General features: G+C 42.4%; 1 protein-coding gene across 1 annotated transcript in view; it reads left to right on the top strand.

The window, feature by feature from the left end:
- Positions 1–17,040, top strand: part of TESC (tescalcin) — a 61,227-nt gene that overhangs the window by 15,769 nt on the left and 28,418 nt on the right. The window contains exon 2 of the mRNA XM_067700751.1: positions 11,120–11,189. Within this exon, the coding sequence (XP_067556852.1) occupies positions 11,120–11,189 (70 nt within the window). The remainder of the gene's footprint in view (positions 1–11,119; positions 11,190–17,040) is intronic.

The following is a 17,040-nucleotide window of genomic DNA, read 5'->3' as shown; positions in this document are numbered from 1 at the left end:
GGCCATTCTGACCAGTATGAGGTGATACCTCATTGTAGTTTTGATTTGCATTTCTCTGATAATTAGTGATGTTGAGCGTCTTTTCATGTGCTCTTTGCCCATCTGTGTGTCTTCTTCGGAGAAATGTCTGTTTAGATCTTCCACCCGTTTTTTGACTGGGTTTTTTTTTGATATTGAGCTGCATGAGCTGCTTGCTTAATCCAGTCACCTGTTGATGGACATCTGGGTTGTTTCTACCTTTTGGCTGTTATGCATCGTAGTGCTGTGAACATTCATTTATGGGTTTTTCTGTGGGCGTATGTTTTCATTTATCTTGGTTATATACTTAGGAGCAGAATTTCTGGATTGTGTGGTAAATCTATGTTTAATTTATTGAGGAGTCACCAAACTCTTTTCCACAGCAGCTGCACAATTTTCCATTCCCACCAGCAACGTCTGAGGGGTCCAGTTTCTCCACAGTGTCACCAGCGCTAGGTATTTTCTGTTTTACTTTTCATTATAGCTGTTGAAGTTAAAATTTTTTTAATTTAAATAAGATGACACACGTAATCCCTATTAATTGCAGAAAAGTTAAAGGACAGGTAAGCAAAGATAAGGAGCTAGAGGAGGGAAATGTCCTGTCATTCTACCTTCTGGAACAATTTACTATTTTGTTGTGAACCTTTCCTAATTTTTCTTGCGCACACACTTGTATAACAATATGAACTTGGATGTAAATGAGATCTTTGTTGCCTGTTGGTTTTTCCATGTCATGATATTCCATGAACATTTTCCGATGTCCCGCGATATTTTAAACATATTTTCTCAGGCCGTCTAGGATGCGTCAGGATTTATTTAACCCGTTTCCCGTGGCCCGGCATTGCCCCCATTTTTTACTGTTTGAAACAGGCAACGATGATTACTCTTATCTGTTTATCTTTGTACATATGTCTCGGTTACTCAGGATTCATTCCTAGGGATCAAGTTCCTGCTTCAGAGCGCGTGTACCAAGCACTCTCCAGCACAAATATAATGCAAGGTGGAATAATTCTAAATTTTCAACGAGCAATAGATGGAATGTAATTCCCGATTTTCTAGTAGCCACATTAAAAAAAAAAAAGTAAAGAAACAGGTGAAGTTAGTTTAATAATATATTTAACCCATTGTAACTAAAATATTATTTCAAATATAATTAATATAAAAATTATTAAGACAGTTTATGTTTTTTTCGTACTAGGTCTTTTAAAGCCAGTATTTTTTTTTTACACTTCAGCACATTTCAGTAGCCACATGTGGCTCTGTATTGGACAGTACAGGCGTATACTTTTTTGTTTAAACTTTTGATACAAAATGACAAGTCACTCCGCCCTGCCCCCCCCCCCCCCCCCCCCCCCCCGCAAAATTGGGCAGATTAAACTCCCACCAGCCCCATGGAAGGGTGTATATTTCCCTCAGGTTGAAATCTGATACCCAAAATAATGAGGTGAGATGCCAGGCTCAAGGTGTCTCTGCCTCCCGTTCCCATGGCAGCTGTGACCTCACAGGGGCCTGGAGAGAGGGCTCAGAGCGAGGAGCAGGGAAACTGGAAAAGCTTCCGTCCAGGGAACCCTTGAGGGGACAACAGACAGGGCCTTCCAGGGTGTGACATGGGCACCTGTGTATCAGGCGCTCACGGGACAGACCTTATAGGGGGCCCAGGGTCAGCCTGGGGGGCCAGAGTTGAGGGCAGAGGAGCTTAGCTGAGGGCTGAGCTCTTGGCTCTGAGGATTTGAGTGCCAAAAAGATGGAACCAGAATTGGGGAGTTTGTCCTCCTAATTCCTCTGCTTTCAATCAAGCAGGACAGAGAGGTGCGTGTGTCACGTGTGCATGCACTTTGGATGCAATTAGCTGGAAACTCTTCGAGAAATCTGGTCTGAGATGGTTCCTGGTTTACACAGTGCTTCCCGTCTGTGTGACCTTGGGCAGGTCTCAGTGTTCCCATCTCTAGGTTGGGGAGAAAACTGTGCCTACCTGATAGGATTGATTGAGAGTTATGTGGGCCAAGGCTTGTCGAGAGTAAAGTCGAACACAGTGCCCAGGACACAGCTCGACGAATGCCTATTTTTAATTAATGCCTATTGTTGTCATGATTATGCACTAACTTCTTTCTTAATGTCCTTATTGAGATATAACTCACATCCCCTGCATTTCACCCATTTAAAGTGTCCACAGTTGAGGGCTTCCCTGGTGGCGCAGTGGTTGAGAGTCCGCCCGCCGATGCAGGGGACACGGGTTCGTGACCCGGTCCGGGAGGATCCCACGTGCCGCGGAGTGGCTGGGCCCGTGAGCCATGGCCGCTGAGCCTGCGCGTCCGGAGCCCGTGCTCCGCAACGGGAGAGGCCACAACAGTGAGAGGCTCGTGTACCGCAAAAAATAAAAAAAAATAAAGTGTCCTCAGTTTGTCGTGTAATCACAGGGTTGTGTAACAGTCTAATTTTGGAACATTTTCATCCCCGTCAAAGAAACTCCTTTGCTATTAGCAGTGATTCCCTCTCTCTTTCCACAGCCCCAGGCAACCACTGGTCTACTTTCTGTCTCTATGGCTCTGCCTCTCTGAGTGTTTCGTATAAATGGAAACCCGCCAGGCATGGCTTTGTGACGGGCCCCTCTCACTTGTTTTTCATGGAGGTGGTTTAGGAGCGTGTGGTTGGCGTTAATTTCTGATCATTATTTCGCAACACATCAGTGTGTTTTTTAAAAATTACTGAAATATAATTGATTTACGATGTGTTAGTTTCAGGTATATAGCAAAATGACTCAGTTATACATATATATATTCTTTTTTAGATTCTTTTCCATTATAGGTCATTATAAGATATTGAGTATAGTTCTCTGCTATACAGTAGCACCTTGTTGTTCATCTATTTTATATATAGTAGTGTGTGTATGTTAATCCCAAACGCCTCGTTTATCCCTCCCTCCCCCCTTTCCCCTTTGGTAAACATAAGTTTGTTTTCTATGTCTGTAAGTCTATTTCTGCTTTGTAAATCAGTTCATTTGTATCATTTTTTAAGATTCCACATATAAGCAATATCATATGATAATTTGTCTTTCTCCGACTTACTTCACTTAGTATGGTGATCTCTAGGTCCGTCCATGTTGCTGCAAATGGCATCAGTGTAAGTTTTTATGATTTGTGAGTTAGAGCTGAGAACTCTAATTGACCAGTGTAATCTGATCACCTAAAGCGAGGCAGTGTGGGGTGTCAGTTAGAAAGAAAACCTAAACTAAACCACACATGTTCTGCCAGACAAACTAAGTTAAAATCCTGGGTCTGCCTCTTTGAAGTTTAGTGACCTTGAGCAGGTTACTGATCTGTGTGTCTGTAAAATGGGAATCGTCTGTCTTTTGGTCATTGGGTCACGGAGATGATGAAATAAGCACACACGTGCCCAGGATGCAGTACTTGCCAATGAATGATTCACCACTAACAATATTTTTGAGATCCCTCGGCTGTCTCACATGGGGCCATATTGGGTGCTTAAAATATTCATTACATGACTAATAAATATATAGTCTCTTGTCTCTTGTCTCTTGTATAAGAGACGGTTTGGAAAATATAGATGAATCAAAGCAAAACAAACATAGTCTTTAATCCCAGCCTTGAGAGATAATTGCTATTATTATTTGGGGAAAACAGGTTGATTTTCTTTCCTTACTTATATACATTTGTATATATTTAGATGTTTTCCCAATGGGCGTTCGTGCTGTTTTCATAGCGTTGTTTTTAGACAACATTATGTTGGAATGTATGTTCACATTCAGTACACAACTGTCACTTTTAAACACAGCATCTTTTTTAAAAAATTGGCTGAACCTACCGTAAAGTATTTAACTGATCTGCTCTTGGTGGGCCCTGAGGTTGAGTCGTTTTTACACTGTTGTAGAGAATGTAACGGTGAACAGTTATGTACTCATCTTGTTGTACCCGTTGGATTTATTCTTTCAGGATAAATCCCCGCCGAGTAGAATTGCTGAGCTTCTTAAGTAAATGTTTTATTGCGATATCGTATACAGAAGAGTGCATCACTAGTGAGCATGCAGATCCCCAAACTTTCTGAGAACACATCTGTGTAACCTGCAGCTGGATCAAGAATTAAACGCTTCCAGTTCCCAGAAACCCTCTCAAGCCCCATTCAAATGACTGCCCCATCAAGGGCAACTTCTATCCTAACTTTTTAAAAAATTAAGACGTTATTATGAGCCATTTTAGGTTAACCGCAAAATTCAGGGGAAGGTACAGAGATTACTCATGGCCCCCTGCCCCCCCACACACACACAGCCTCGCCCACTGTCAGCATCCCCCACCAGAGAGGACATTTGTTACAATTGATGGACCTCCATTGATACATCATCACCCAGAGTCCACGGTTTACATGAGGGTTCCCTCTTGGCGTCCTACATCCTGTGGGTTTGGACAAATGTATAATGACGTGTATCCGTAATTATAGTATCATACAGAGTAGGTTCACTGCCTTAAAAATTCTCTGTGCTTCGCCAACTCATCGCTCCCCTGGTAACCACTGACCTCGTTGCCGTCTCGGTAGTTTTGCCTCTTCCAGAATGTCATGTAGTTGGAATCGTACCATATGTAGCCTTCCTATCCTGCCTTAACACTGCAGATGAGTGTTGCCCGTTTTTGAGCTTTATGTAAATGGAGTCATAAAGTAGGTACTCTTCCATGTCTGGCTTCTTCCGCTTGTTGTTATGTTTTGGAACTCACCCAAGTTATTGTCCGTACTGTTTGTTCATTTTCACTGCTGTATCCTATTCCATTCCTTGCATATACCACACACTTTACTCTGCCATTGCAGGGCGTTTGGATAATTTCCAGTTTAGGGCTCTTCAGATCGTACTGCCATGAACTCCTTCTACACATCTTCTGATGTGTGCAAATATGCATTTCTGTTGGGTATGTACTTAATTTAAGAGTGGAATGGCCAGACCATGGAATACACGAATGTCCGTGCTAACACACATATGATGTAAATGGCTGTATTTTCCTCCAGAAAGGTGATAACTGTCCCCAAGGGTTACCTGACCTTTCCGACTGTCAGTTTCTACATCTGTAACATGGGATGCAGCCTCCTGCCAGGGCGTCATGAGGAACAGATGAGCTAATGTGTGGAGATGAGCGCCATTCCCCCAGCACATAGCAGGCCTTCGGGATGGGTTGGTCATTGTAAAGAATATTTTCTAGCCAACAACAGCTTCTAGAAAGGCTTGAGAATTCTGAGTTGCATATTCTTTTTTATTTCGAATATTTATTTATTTATTTACTTTGGCTGCACCGGGTCTTAGTTGCTGCACGCGGGATCTTCATTGCGGTATGCGGGATCTTTTTTTTTTTTTAGTTGCTGGCATGCGGGATCTTTTAGTTGTGGCATGCGGACTTCTTAGTTGCGGCGTACACGCGGGATCTAGGTCCCAGACCAGGGATCGAACCCAGGCCCCCTGCATTCGTAGCGTGGAGTCTTACCCACTGGACCACCAGGGAAGTCCCCTGAGTTGCAGATTCTTGAAGAGATCACAGCTCGAGCCTGAGGCTAAAAAAAAACATGAAGTAAAGTAAGGTGACCAGTTGGCCCCAGAAATTAGCTACCTCTGGAACAGGAAGAGAAAAGATGCTTAAGGGATGAGAAATGCCAAGAGTCTGGTGTGGGGAGAGAGCCCTTCCCCAGCCCAGCCACCATTTCGGAAAGTTTTTTTTAATTTATTTATTTTATGTTAATTTTTTTTTTTTTTTTTTTTGGGTGCGTTGGGTCTTCGTTGCTGCACGCAGACTTTCTCTAGTTGTGGTGAGCGGGGGCTGCTCTGCATTGCAGTGCGCAGGCTTCTCATTGCGGTGGCTTCTCGTTGCGGAGCGTGGGCCTTAGCCATGCGGGCTTCAGTAGTTGTGGCTCGCGGGCTCTAGAGCGCAGGCTCAGTAGTTGTGACGCACGGGCTTAGTTGCTCTGCAGCATGTGTGATCTTCCCCGACCAGGGCTCGAACCTGTGCCCCCTGCATTGGCAGGCGGATTCTTAACCACTGTGCCACCAGGGAAGCCCCATTTCAGAAAGTTTTGCCGGAACTGTCCATAGTCCCCAGGCACCAGGCCTAAGGGCCTCAAACACTAGGATATTCTGGGAAAAGAGGTGATGTTGTGTAGCGGTTAAGGGTGGGCTGTGCAGCTGGGGAGATGTGAGGTTGAATCCCAGTTCCACCAATCACAGTTGTGTGATCATAGCACCCTCTGAGCTGCACTTTTCCAGTGATACAACAGAGGGAAAAAGTATCTATTCACAGGGTTGTTTTGAGGAGGAAGTGAGAAGGTACACATAAGGGTTTAATATTGTGCGTTTCATAAAATAAGCACCGACACGTGGGTGGAAGCCTTCCAAAGCTTGGAACCCACCAGGCCCAGTCTTAGCTGTGGAATAAACAGGGTCTACCCACCAAAAATGGTAATAAAAAAAAAAACTGTATGTAGGTTTTCTAAAACAATTGGGGGTGGGGAGAGGGGGGACTTGGATGACGGCAGTCAGAGGTTACGATCTTGCACTTATAAGATAAATCAGCACTAGGGATGTGATGTACCACATGATAAATAGAACGAACGTTGCCGTATGTTATACATGAAAGTTGTTAGGAAAGTAAATCCTAACAGTTCTCATCACATGGAAAAAAATAGTTTTTTCCTTTTTTTTTTAATTAACTTTTATTGGAGTACAGTTGATTTCCAATGTTGTGTTCATTTCAGGTGTACAGCAAAGAGATTCAGTTATGCATATACATATTTTCATTCGTTTTCAGATCCTTTTCTCATATAGGTTATCACAGAGTATTGAGTAGAGTTCCCTGAGCTGTATAGTACGTCCTTGTTTGTTATCTATCTTATATACAGTAGGGTGTGTGTGTCAATCCCAAACTCCTGATTTAGCCCTCCCCCCAGCTTTTCCCCCTTGGTAACCATAAGTTTGTTTTTGATATCTGTAAGTCTGTTTCCGTTTTGTAAATAAGTTCATTTGTATCATTTTTTAAAATTAGATTCCACATATGAATGATATATTTGTCTTTGTCTGACTTCACTTAGTATAATTTCTAGTTGCATCCACGTTGCTGCAAATGGCATGATTTTCTTCTTTTTTTTGGCTAAGTAATATTCCATTGTATACATGTACCACATCTTTATCCATTCCTCTGTCAGTGGACATTTAGGTTGCTTCCATGTCCTGGCTATTGTAATAGCGCTGCAGTGAACATTGAGGTGCATGTATCTTTTTAAATTATAGTTTTCTCCAGATATGTGCCCAGGAGTAGGATTGCTAGATCATATGGTACTTCTGTTTTTAGCTTTTTAAGGAACCTCCATACTGTTCTCTATAGCGGCTGTACCAATTTACATTCCTACCAACAGTGTAGGAGGGTTCCCTTTTCTCCACACCCTCTGCAGCATTTATTGTTTGTAGACTTTTTGATGATGGCCATTCTGACTGGTGTGAGGTGATACCTCACTGTAGTTTTGATTTGCATTTCTCTGATAATTAGTGATGTCAAGCATGTTTTCATGTGCTTTAGGCTATCTTTATGACTTTTTTGGAGAAATGTCTACTTAGATCTTCTGCCCTTTTTTTGATTGGGTTGTTTGTTTTTTGATATAAGAGCTGCATGAGCTGTTTGTATATTTTGGAGATTAATCAATCCCTTGTTGATTGCTTCGTTTGCAAACATTTTCTGCCATTCTGTGGGTTGTCTTTTTGTTTTGTTTATGGTTTTCTTTGCTGTGCAGAAGCTTTTAAGTTTAATTTGGTCTCATTTGTTTATTTTTGTTTTTATTTTCATTACTCTAGGAGGTGAATCAAAGAAGTTATTGCTGCAATTTATGTCAGAGAGTGTTCTGCCTATGTTTTCCTCTAAGAGTTTTATAGTGTCTGGCCTTACATTTAGGTCATTAATCCATTTTTTTAAACTTATTTATTTGGCTGCATTGGGTCTTCGTTGCTGCGCGCAGGCTTTCTCTAGTTGCGGCGAGCAGGGGCTACTCTTTGTTGTGGGGCACGGGCTTCTCATTGCAGTGGCTTCTCTTGTTGCGGAGCGCGGGCTCTAGGCACACAAGCTCAGTAGTTGTGGCTCGCAGGGTCTAGAGTGCAGGCTCAGTAGTTGTGGCGCACGGGCTTAGTTGCTCCACAGCATGTGGGATCTTCCCAGACCAGGGCTCAAATCCGCATTGGCAGGCAGATTCTTAACCACTGCACCACCAGCGTAGTCCCCATTTAATCCATTTTGTTTATTTTTGTGTATGATGTTAGTGTTCTAATTTCATTCTTCTACATGTAGCTGTCCAGGTTTCCCCAGCACCACTTATTGAAGAGACTGTCTTTTCTCCATTGTATATTCTTGCCTCCTTTGTCATAGATTCATTGACCATAGCTTTGTGGGTTTATTTCTGGGCTTTCTATCCTGTGCCATTGATCTATATTTCTGTTTTTGTGCCAGTACCATACTGCTTCAATTACTGTAGCTTTGTAGTATAGTCTGAAGTCAGGGAGCCTGATTCCTCCAGCTCCATTTTTCTTTCTCAGGATTGCTTTGGCTATTTGGGGTCTTTTGTATTTCCATACAAATTAAAAAAATTTTTTTGTTCTAGTTCTGTGAAAAACGCCATTGGTAACTTGATAGGGATTGCATTGAATCTGTAGATTGCCTTGGGTAGTATAGTCTTTTTGACAGTATTGATTCTTCCAGTTCAATAACGTGGTATATGTCTCTATCTGTTTGTGTCTTTTATTTCTTTCATCATATCTTATAGTTTCCTAAGTACAAGTCTTTTGCCTCCTTAGGTAGGTTTATTCCTAGGTGTTTTATTCTTTTTGCTGCGATGGTAAATAGATTATTTCCTTGATTTCTCTTTCTGATCTTCCGTTGTTAGTGTATAGGAATGAAGAGATTTCTGTGTATTAATTTTGTATCCTACAACTTTACTGAATTCATTGATGAGCTCTAGTAGTCTCCTGGTAGCATCTTTAGGATTTTCTGTGTATAGTGTCATGTCATCTGCAAACAGTGACAGTTTTACTTCTTTTCCAGTTTGGGTTCCTTTTGTTTCTTCTTCTTCTCTGTTTGCCATGACTAGAATTTCCAAAACTGTGTTGCATATAAGTGGTGACATTGGACATCCTTGTCTTGTTCCTGATCTTAGAGGGAATACTTTCAGCTTTTCACCATTGAGAGTGATGTTAGCTGTGGGTTTGTCATATGTGGCCTTTATTATTTTGAGGTAAGTTCTCTCTATACTCACTTTCTGGAGAGTTTTTATCATAGATGGGTGTTGAATTTTGTCAAAAGCTTTTCCTGCATCTGTTGAGATGATTATATGGTTTCTTTTCTTCAGTTTGTTACTGTGGTTTATCACACCGATTGATTTGCAGATACTGAAGAATCCTTGCATCCCTGGGATAAATCCCACTTGATCATGGTGTATGATCCTTTTAATGTGTTGTTGGATTTGGTTTGCTAGTATTTTGTTTAGGATTTTTGCATCTATGTTGATCAGTTTTATTGGTCTGTAATTTTCTTTCTTTGTGTGGTACCTTTGTCTGGTTTTCATATCAGGGTGATGGTGGCCTCATAGAATGAGTTTGAAAGTGTTCCTTCCTCTGCAATTTTTGGAAGAGTTTAAGAAGGATAGGTGTTAATAACTCTTCTCTAAATGTTCGATAGAATTCACCTGTGAAGCCATCTGGTCCTGGACTTTTGTTTGTTGGAAGTTTTTTAATCACTGTTTCAATTTCAGTACTTGTAATTGGTGTTCATATTTTCTATTTCTTCCTGGTTCAGTCTTGGAAGGTTGTACCTTTCTAAGAATTTGTCCATTTCTCCTAGGTTCTCCATTTTATTGACGTATCGTTGTTTGTAGTAGTCTCTTATGATCCTTTATATTTCTGTGGTGTCTGTTTAACTTCTCCTTTTTTCATTTCCAATTTGATTGATTCGAGTCCTCTCCCTTTTTTTCTTGATGAGTCTGGCTAAAGGTTTATTAATTTTGTTTATCTTTACAAAGAACCAGCTTTTAGTTTCATTGATTTTTCCTGTTGTTTTCTTTGTCTCTATTTCATTTTTTTCTGCTCTGATCTTTATGATTTCTTTCATTCTACTAACATTGGGTTCTATTTGTTCTTCTTTCTCTTGTTGCTTTAGGTATAAGGTTAGGTTGTTTATTTGAGATTTTTCTTGTTTCCTGAGGTAAGATTGTATAGCTATAAACTTCCCTCTTAGAACTGCTTTTGCTGCATCCCATAGGTTTTGGATCATTGTGTTTTCATTGTCATTTGCCTCTAGGTAATTTTTTTTGGTTCCTCTTTGATTTCTTCAGTGATTTATTAAATTTTGCATATGAGATGATGGACATTCACTAAACTTACTGTGGTCATCGTTTCATGGTGTATGTGACTCAAATCATTATGCGGTACACCTTAAACTTACACAGTGCTATACATCAATTATATCTCAATCAAACTGGAAGAAAGAAAATGAAACAATTGAGGTTATCTAAATACATTGCCCACAACAGCAATGATCAAAATTCTATTTCTTTTCCTTCCACTTCTCTTGCTTTACCAGATTCTCTGTACATTTCTTACTACGGGTCTCCCAAATCACTTCCGGCACCAGCCTGAACCACTTTCCCCCTTCCCTCCTCCTCTGTCTCTTTTAATGTGACACACGAAGCCCCTTTTTCAGTGGGGAAAATGCCCATCTCCAGGAGTGGGAGGGGAGGAAGTCAGACAAGCAGATACCATCTCTTTAATGAGCTGAGGAAAGAGAGGGTGACCTGGTTCACGTTTGTCCTGTCCCACGAGCTGTTATTAGTAGTAATTGTCTTATTGCTAAAGGGGCAGAGCTAATAATAATAACCCCAGAGCTGTGTTGCCAGGAGGAATGGCAAACCCGTTCTCTGCTTCTTCATCCTGAGCTTCGTTTTGCCTTGGTAGGAGATGGCGAGAGGATGAATGGAACAGGAGGGTGAGGGTGAGACTCCAGCCTGCCTCCCGTAACTCCGAGTTCACAGGTCAATGACGCCTTTCTCACTTCCTTTTTTTCTTTTTTCTCCTACTTCTTAGTCTCGTCTGACCAGATCGAGCAGCTCCACCGGAGATTTAAGCACCTGAGTGGAGACCAGCCCACCATTCGGTAAGATCAGCAGCTGGGTTTGGGTGTCGGACAGGGCCGTGACCTTCAGGGATGTCCCTTTCCATTTATCTCTTCCCCTGAGTGCTGTCTGGCTCTCCCAGAGCCCCTGGGTAGCCCCATTTCCTGAGACAAAGTTGTAGTTGTCGTAATGCTTTTGGTTCCTTCTAGACAAGATGTCCTCAGCCGGGAGGAAAAGAATCTCATCTGTTTCTACTGGGATCAGAAAATTATAACTGGAGTGAAAACAAGGGGTTGGGGACAAAGAGCTGGTCAGCCACCCCTACCTCACCTTGCCTTCCCTGGAGCCCCAGACACACATGACGGGCCTGTTGAGTGCCAGGATCACTCCCAGTGCTGGGCACCCCAAAGATGATCAGTTGTGGTGCGGCTCAGTTCAGGGGCTTGAATGCTGTCACGAGGCCCCGGCTGTTGACCCCGCTTCCTCTGGTTGGTAGTTCCAGCCTCAGATTTCTGTCAGGGAAAATCACCATTTCACATTGCGTTATTTAATGTGAATCTTGTAGAAGCTGGTGGGTTACCTTTCTGTGAGGAGGAACGCCTTGGACTGTTTGCCGCCTTCTTCTATGAGAGTGTGTTCAGTCTTAGGTGGTGGTTGTTATTTAGAGCTAAGTTAGTGAGAAGTCCGAGTCAATGAGTCGAGCACAAAGTTGATGAGGAAGCTTCGAGTTGAACTAAAGCAAGCAGTTTCCAATGTAAAATGAGTACTGTTCTACCACAAACTTTCTAGCAGATGTAGTTTCCTAAAATAGACATTCAGAGTCTCAAGGTTACAGTCTTGGAACTTTAAAATAAACCTTTAAATAGTCCAGGGAAGCATGTTTTTTTCTTAGTAAATGGACTTAAAATTTAACCAAATTTTTATGGAAAGCAACATGTAAAAACTATCCACTTTCTCTCGTCTGTCTAAACAAAGGCATGTTGTTAATCCAGTGCGTTATATTCTCAGAGCATCCGTTTCCAAAGCTCAGAGTCTGGTGGGCTCAAGGTTCTGATGGCCTCTGGTCTCAATTTGATTATATCCAGGGCGGGAGTAAATTAAATCAGGACTGACTTCTTGAATTCTACACATCTCACTCACTCAGCCCAGTGAAGAGCCCAGCAAAAGTTCCTCTGGCTTCTCATTGGCTCTGATGGGGTCACATGCCCAGCGCTGAGCCAGTCACCATAGCCAGGGGTTGGAAATGCAAATTGTTTTTTTCCCAGAGCTGTGAGTGAGCAGGGCTGGGTCTTCTGCCAAGGGCAGGGGTGGAGGGTGGAGTGATTTCCAAGGGCTTCCTTGGACCAGGGGCTGAGGAATGGGTGCAGGTCTCAGGGGAGGTGACACATGTGCACCTGGATTTTGGAACATGGAGGTGTGAAGGGCAGCCTTCATTCCTTTAGAAGTTCATGGGCACATGCTCTGTGCCAGGTGGGCAATATCTGTGCTGGCTGGCGGGACCACCATGCAGCTCACAATTGGGGGGGGATGAAGGCGGGGCCCCGTTCCTCAAGATAATTTTCCACCAAGCTGTGCCCCCAGCCCTATCATAAGCTGCCTTGGGCTTCTCATTATTATGGGTCTGGGGTCCGTGGGTCTTGGCTTGGTGAGAGGTCTCAGGTTCAAATTCCACATGTGTTTTCAGACTTGGGGGAAGCAGAGGCAAAACCCAGACTTGGGAAACATACCATATTTGGATCATCCATATCCCTGGCTGTGTGACTTTGGGTTAATTGTTCTGTTTCTCTGAGCCTGTCTCCTCCGTAAAGTGAATGTGGTCATTTGGGATTTGATTTAAGCATTAAAGATGAGCACATGCAGGATGCTTCTGCTCCGAGCTGGGTTCCTTGGCATTTGGCAAACAGGACTGTCATCATTCGACCGTTGGTGAGGTCGTGAGGACCCACCTTGAGATGTCCGAGCAGTGGCCGTTGATTATCGGGCTGGAGTGGAGGTGGGGAGCACAGGTGCTGTGTGAGCAGGAGGTGGCAGTGCTGGTGGAGGCCCCTCCCACTTTGAGATTCCAGCATCCGAGCCCTGACTGTGTCGCCCAGCGGCCCCTCATGGGCTTTTGCAAGGATGTACTGAAACGTTGAGCTCTACACTGTTTTTTTGTGTTTTTTTTTTAATGTTATTGAAGTATAGCTGATTTACAATGTTCTGTTAATTTCTGCTGTACAGCAAAGTGATTCAGCTGTACATATATATATTCTTTTTCATTATGGTTTATTACAGGGTATTGAATGTAGTTCCCTGTGCTATACAGTAGGACCTTGTTGTTTATCCATTATTTTTTTAATTGAAGTATAGTTGGTTTACAAAGTTGTGTTAATTTCTGCTGTATGGCAAAGTGACCCAATTATACACATATATACAGACTTTTTTTAAGTTATTTTCTGATCTTTTTAAAATTTTATTTTATTATTTGGTTGCACAGGAGGGATCCATAGTTGCGGCCCACGGGCTCCTTAGCTGTGGCATGTGAACTCCTAGTTGCAGCATATATGTGGGACCTAGTTCCCTGACCAGGATCAGACCCGGGCCCCCTGCATTGGGATCGTGGAGTCTTAACCACTGCGCCACCAGGGAAGTCCCTACATTCTTTTTCATATTCTTTTCCATTATGGTTTATCTAGGAGATTGGATATAGTTCCCTGTGCTATACAGTAGGATCTTGTTGTTTATCCATCCTGTATATACTAGTTTGCATCTGCTAACCCCAAACTCCCAATCCTTCCCTCTCCCTCGGCACCCACAAGTCTGTTCTCTATGTCTGTGAGTCAGTTTCTGTTTTGTAGATAGGTTCATTTGTGTCATATTTTAGATTCCACATATAAGTGATATCATATGGTATTTGTCTTTCTCTTTCTGACTGACTTCACTTAGTATGGTAATCTCTAGGTCCATCCATGTTGCTGCAAATGGCATCATTTCATTCTTTTATATGGCTGAGTAATATCCCAGTGTATATATGTACCACATCTTCTTTATCCATTCATCTGTTGATGGACATTTAGGTTGTTTCCATGTCTTGGCTATTGTGAACAGTGCTGCTATGAACATAGGGGTGTATGTATCTTTTTGAATTATAGTTTTGTCCAGGTACATGCCCAGTAGTGGGATTGCTGGATCATATTGTAATTCTGTTTTTAGTTTTCTGAGAAACCTCCATACTGTTTTCCATAGTGGCTGCACCAACGTACATTCCTGCCAACAGTGTAGGAGGGTTCCCTTTTCTCCACACCCTCTCCAGCATTTGTTGTTTGTATATTTTCTGAGGATGCCCATTCTAACTGGTGTGAGGTGATACCTCATTGTACTTTTGATTTGCATTCTCTAATAATTAGTGATGTTGAGCAGCTTTTCATGTAACTACTAGCCATGTGTATGTCTTCTTTGGAGAAATGTCTGTTTAGGTCTTCTGCCCATTTTTGGAGTGGGTTGTTTGGTTTTTTGTTGTTGAGTTGTATGAGCTGTTTGTATATTTTGGAGATTAAGCCCTTGTCGGTCACATCATTTGCAAGTATTTTCTCCCATTCCGTAGGTTGTCTTTTCATTTTTTTTTAAATGATTTTCTTTGCTGTGAAAAAGTTTGTAAGTTTGATTAGTTCCTATTTGTTTATTTTTGTTTTATTTCTATTGCATTGGGAGACTGACCTAAGAAAACATTAGTATGATTTATGTCAGAGAATGTTTTGCCTATGCTCTCTTCTAGTCTTATGGTGTCATGTCTTATGTTTAAGTCTTCAGGCCATTTTTTAGTTTATTTTTGTGCATGGTGTGAGGGTGTATTCTAACTTCATTGATTTACATGCAGCTGTCCAACTTTTCCAGCACCACTTGCTGAAGAGACTTTTTTCCATTTTATATTCTTGCATCCTTTGTTGAAGATTAATTGACCATAGGCGTGTGGGTTTATTTCTGATTCTCTATTCTGTTTTGTTGATCTGTTTGTCTGTTTTTGTATCAATACCAAACCGTTTTGATTACTGTAGCTTTGTAGTATTGTCTGAAGTCTGCGAGAGTTATGCCTCCTGGTTGTTGTTTTTTTTCCCTCAGGATTGCTTTGGCAATTCTGTGTCTTTTATGGTTCCAAGTAAATTTTTGGATTATTCTAGTTCTGTGAAAAATGTCATGGGTAATTTGATAGGGGTTACATTAAACCTGTAGATTGCTTTGGGTAGTATTGGTCTTTTAACAATATTAATTCTTCCACTCCAAGAGCATGGGCTATCTTTCCATTTCTTTGAATCTTCTTTAATTTCTTTTATTAATGTTTTATAGTTCTCAGCGTATAAGTCTTTCCACCTCCTTGGTCAGGTTTATTCCTAGGTTTTTTTTGTTTGTTTGTTGTTTTTGGTGTGATTTTAAAAGGTATTATTTTTTTACATTCCCTTTCTAATGATATTTCATTGTTAGTGTAAAGAAATGCAACTGATTTCTGAATGTTAATCTTGTATCCTGCTAGTTTGCTGAATTCATTTATCAGATCTACTAATTTTTGTGTGGAGTCCTTAGGGTTTTCTATATATAGTATCATGTCATCTGCATATAGTGACAGCTTTACCTCTTCCCTTGCAATCATTCTGTATATAATAGTTTACATCTGCTAATCCCAAACTCCCAATCCCTCCCTCTCCCAACCCCCTCGCCCTTGGCAACCACGAGTCTGTGCTCTATGTCTGTGTGTCTGTTTCTGTTTCATAGATAGGTATATTTGTGTCATGTTTTAGATTCCACGTATAAGTGATATCATATGGTATTTGTCTTTTTCTGACTTACTTCGCTTAATATGATAATCTCTAGGTCCACCCATGTTGCTGCAAATGGCATTATCTCATTCATTTTTATGGTTGAGTAGTATTCATTGTGTATAGACCACATCTTCTTTATCCATTCATCTGTTGATGGACATTTAGGCTGTTTCCATGTCTTGCTATTGTGAATAGTCTACACTGGTTCTTTCCCAGCATGCGTGTACGTGCAAATCACCCGGGTATCTTGCTAAAACACAGGTTTTGATTCACGGGACCGTAGTGGGGCCTGGGACTCTGCATTTTTACCTGTCATGGGCAGTCTTGGTGAGGTGCCTAGAATCTGGGGGTGGCACCCTGTTTGCCCTCCAGGCTTGGCTAGGTGCTGCTGTCCACCCCCAGGTGCTGAGAGGTCCATGTGCAGCCTCCTATTTCCCATGCCTCGTAGGTCAAGCCAGGACTTGGGAAGGTTTGAGCTGGTGACTGTGCCCGCCACCCTGCACCCCACTTACGTATCTCCTGCACACCCACCCCTGGGAGCACCATATGCATTGCCCTTTCCACCCCTGCCCTCAAGCAAGCCCTGATTATATCTACCTGGACCCAGGGAGCAGCCCCTGCTCCTGAGCCCTCGGGGGCTCCCCAGTCAATGTCATGTCCATGCCCTTTAGCTGGGGTCCACCAGGGTCTTCAGCTGCTGGGTTTTGCTTTGCTGAGGTCTCAGTGTGGACACCACCTCCTCCAAGACACCCTCCTGCCTCCTAACCCCCACAGATTCCTCCTGGGGGTGCCCCAGCCCAGAGTTGTAACTGCTCCCCTTCCAGCCACCCATCCCCTGCAACAGACTATCGGCCCCTTGCGGGGCAGGAACTGGGTCTGTTCCCCTGGCTCTAGTGCTGAGTCCAGGGCTTGTAACAGGGTCGATGCTCTGGGAGGAGTTGATTGATTGAACGAATGAATGAATGAGAGAGCAAAGGAGTGAGGAACAAGTGAGTGAGCGTATTGACTAGAGGAGTTCTCTGTAGTCCATCGAGCATGGTATAGATGAGACCTGTTGTTGTTTGTAGTCTTTCCCTCACAGGGTTTATATATTCCGGGT

Source organism: Pseudorca crassidens, chromosome 12 (assembly GCF_039906515.1).
Source record: "Pseudorca crassidens isolate mPseCra1 chromosome 12, mPseCra1.hap1, whole genome shotgun sequence".
Taxonomy (NCBI): domain Eukaryota; kingdom Metazoa; phylum Chordata; class Mammalia; order Artiodactyla; family Delphinidae; genus Pseudorca; species Pseudorca crassidens.
Note: the sequence above shows the minus strand (reverse complement) of the source record. Positions and strands in the feature narration are given on the sequence as shown.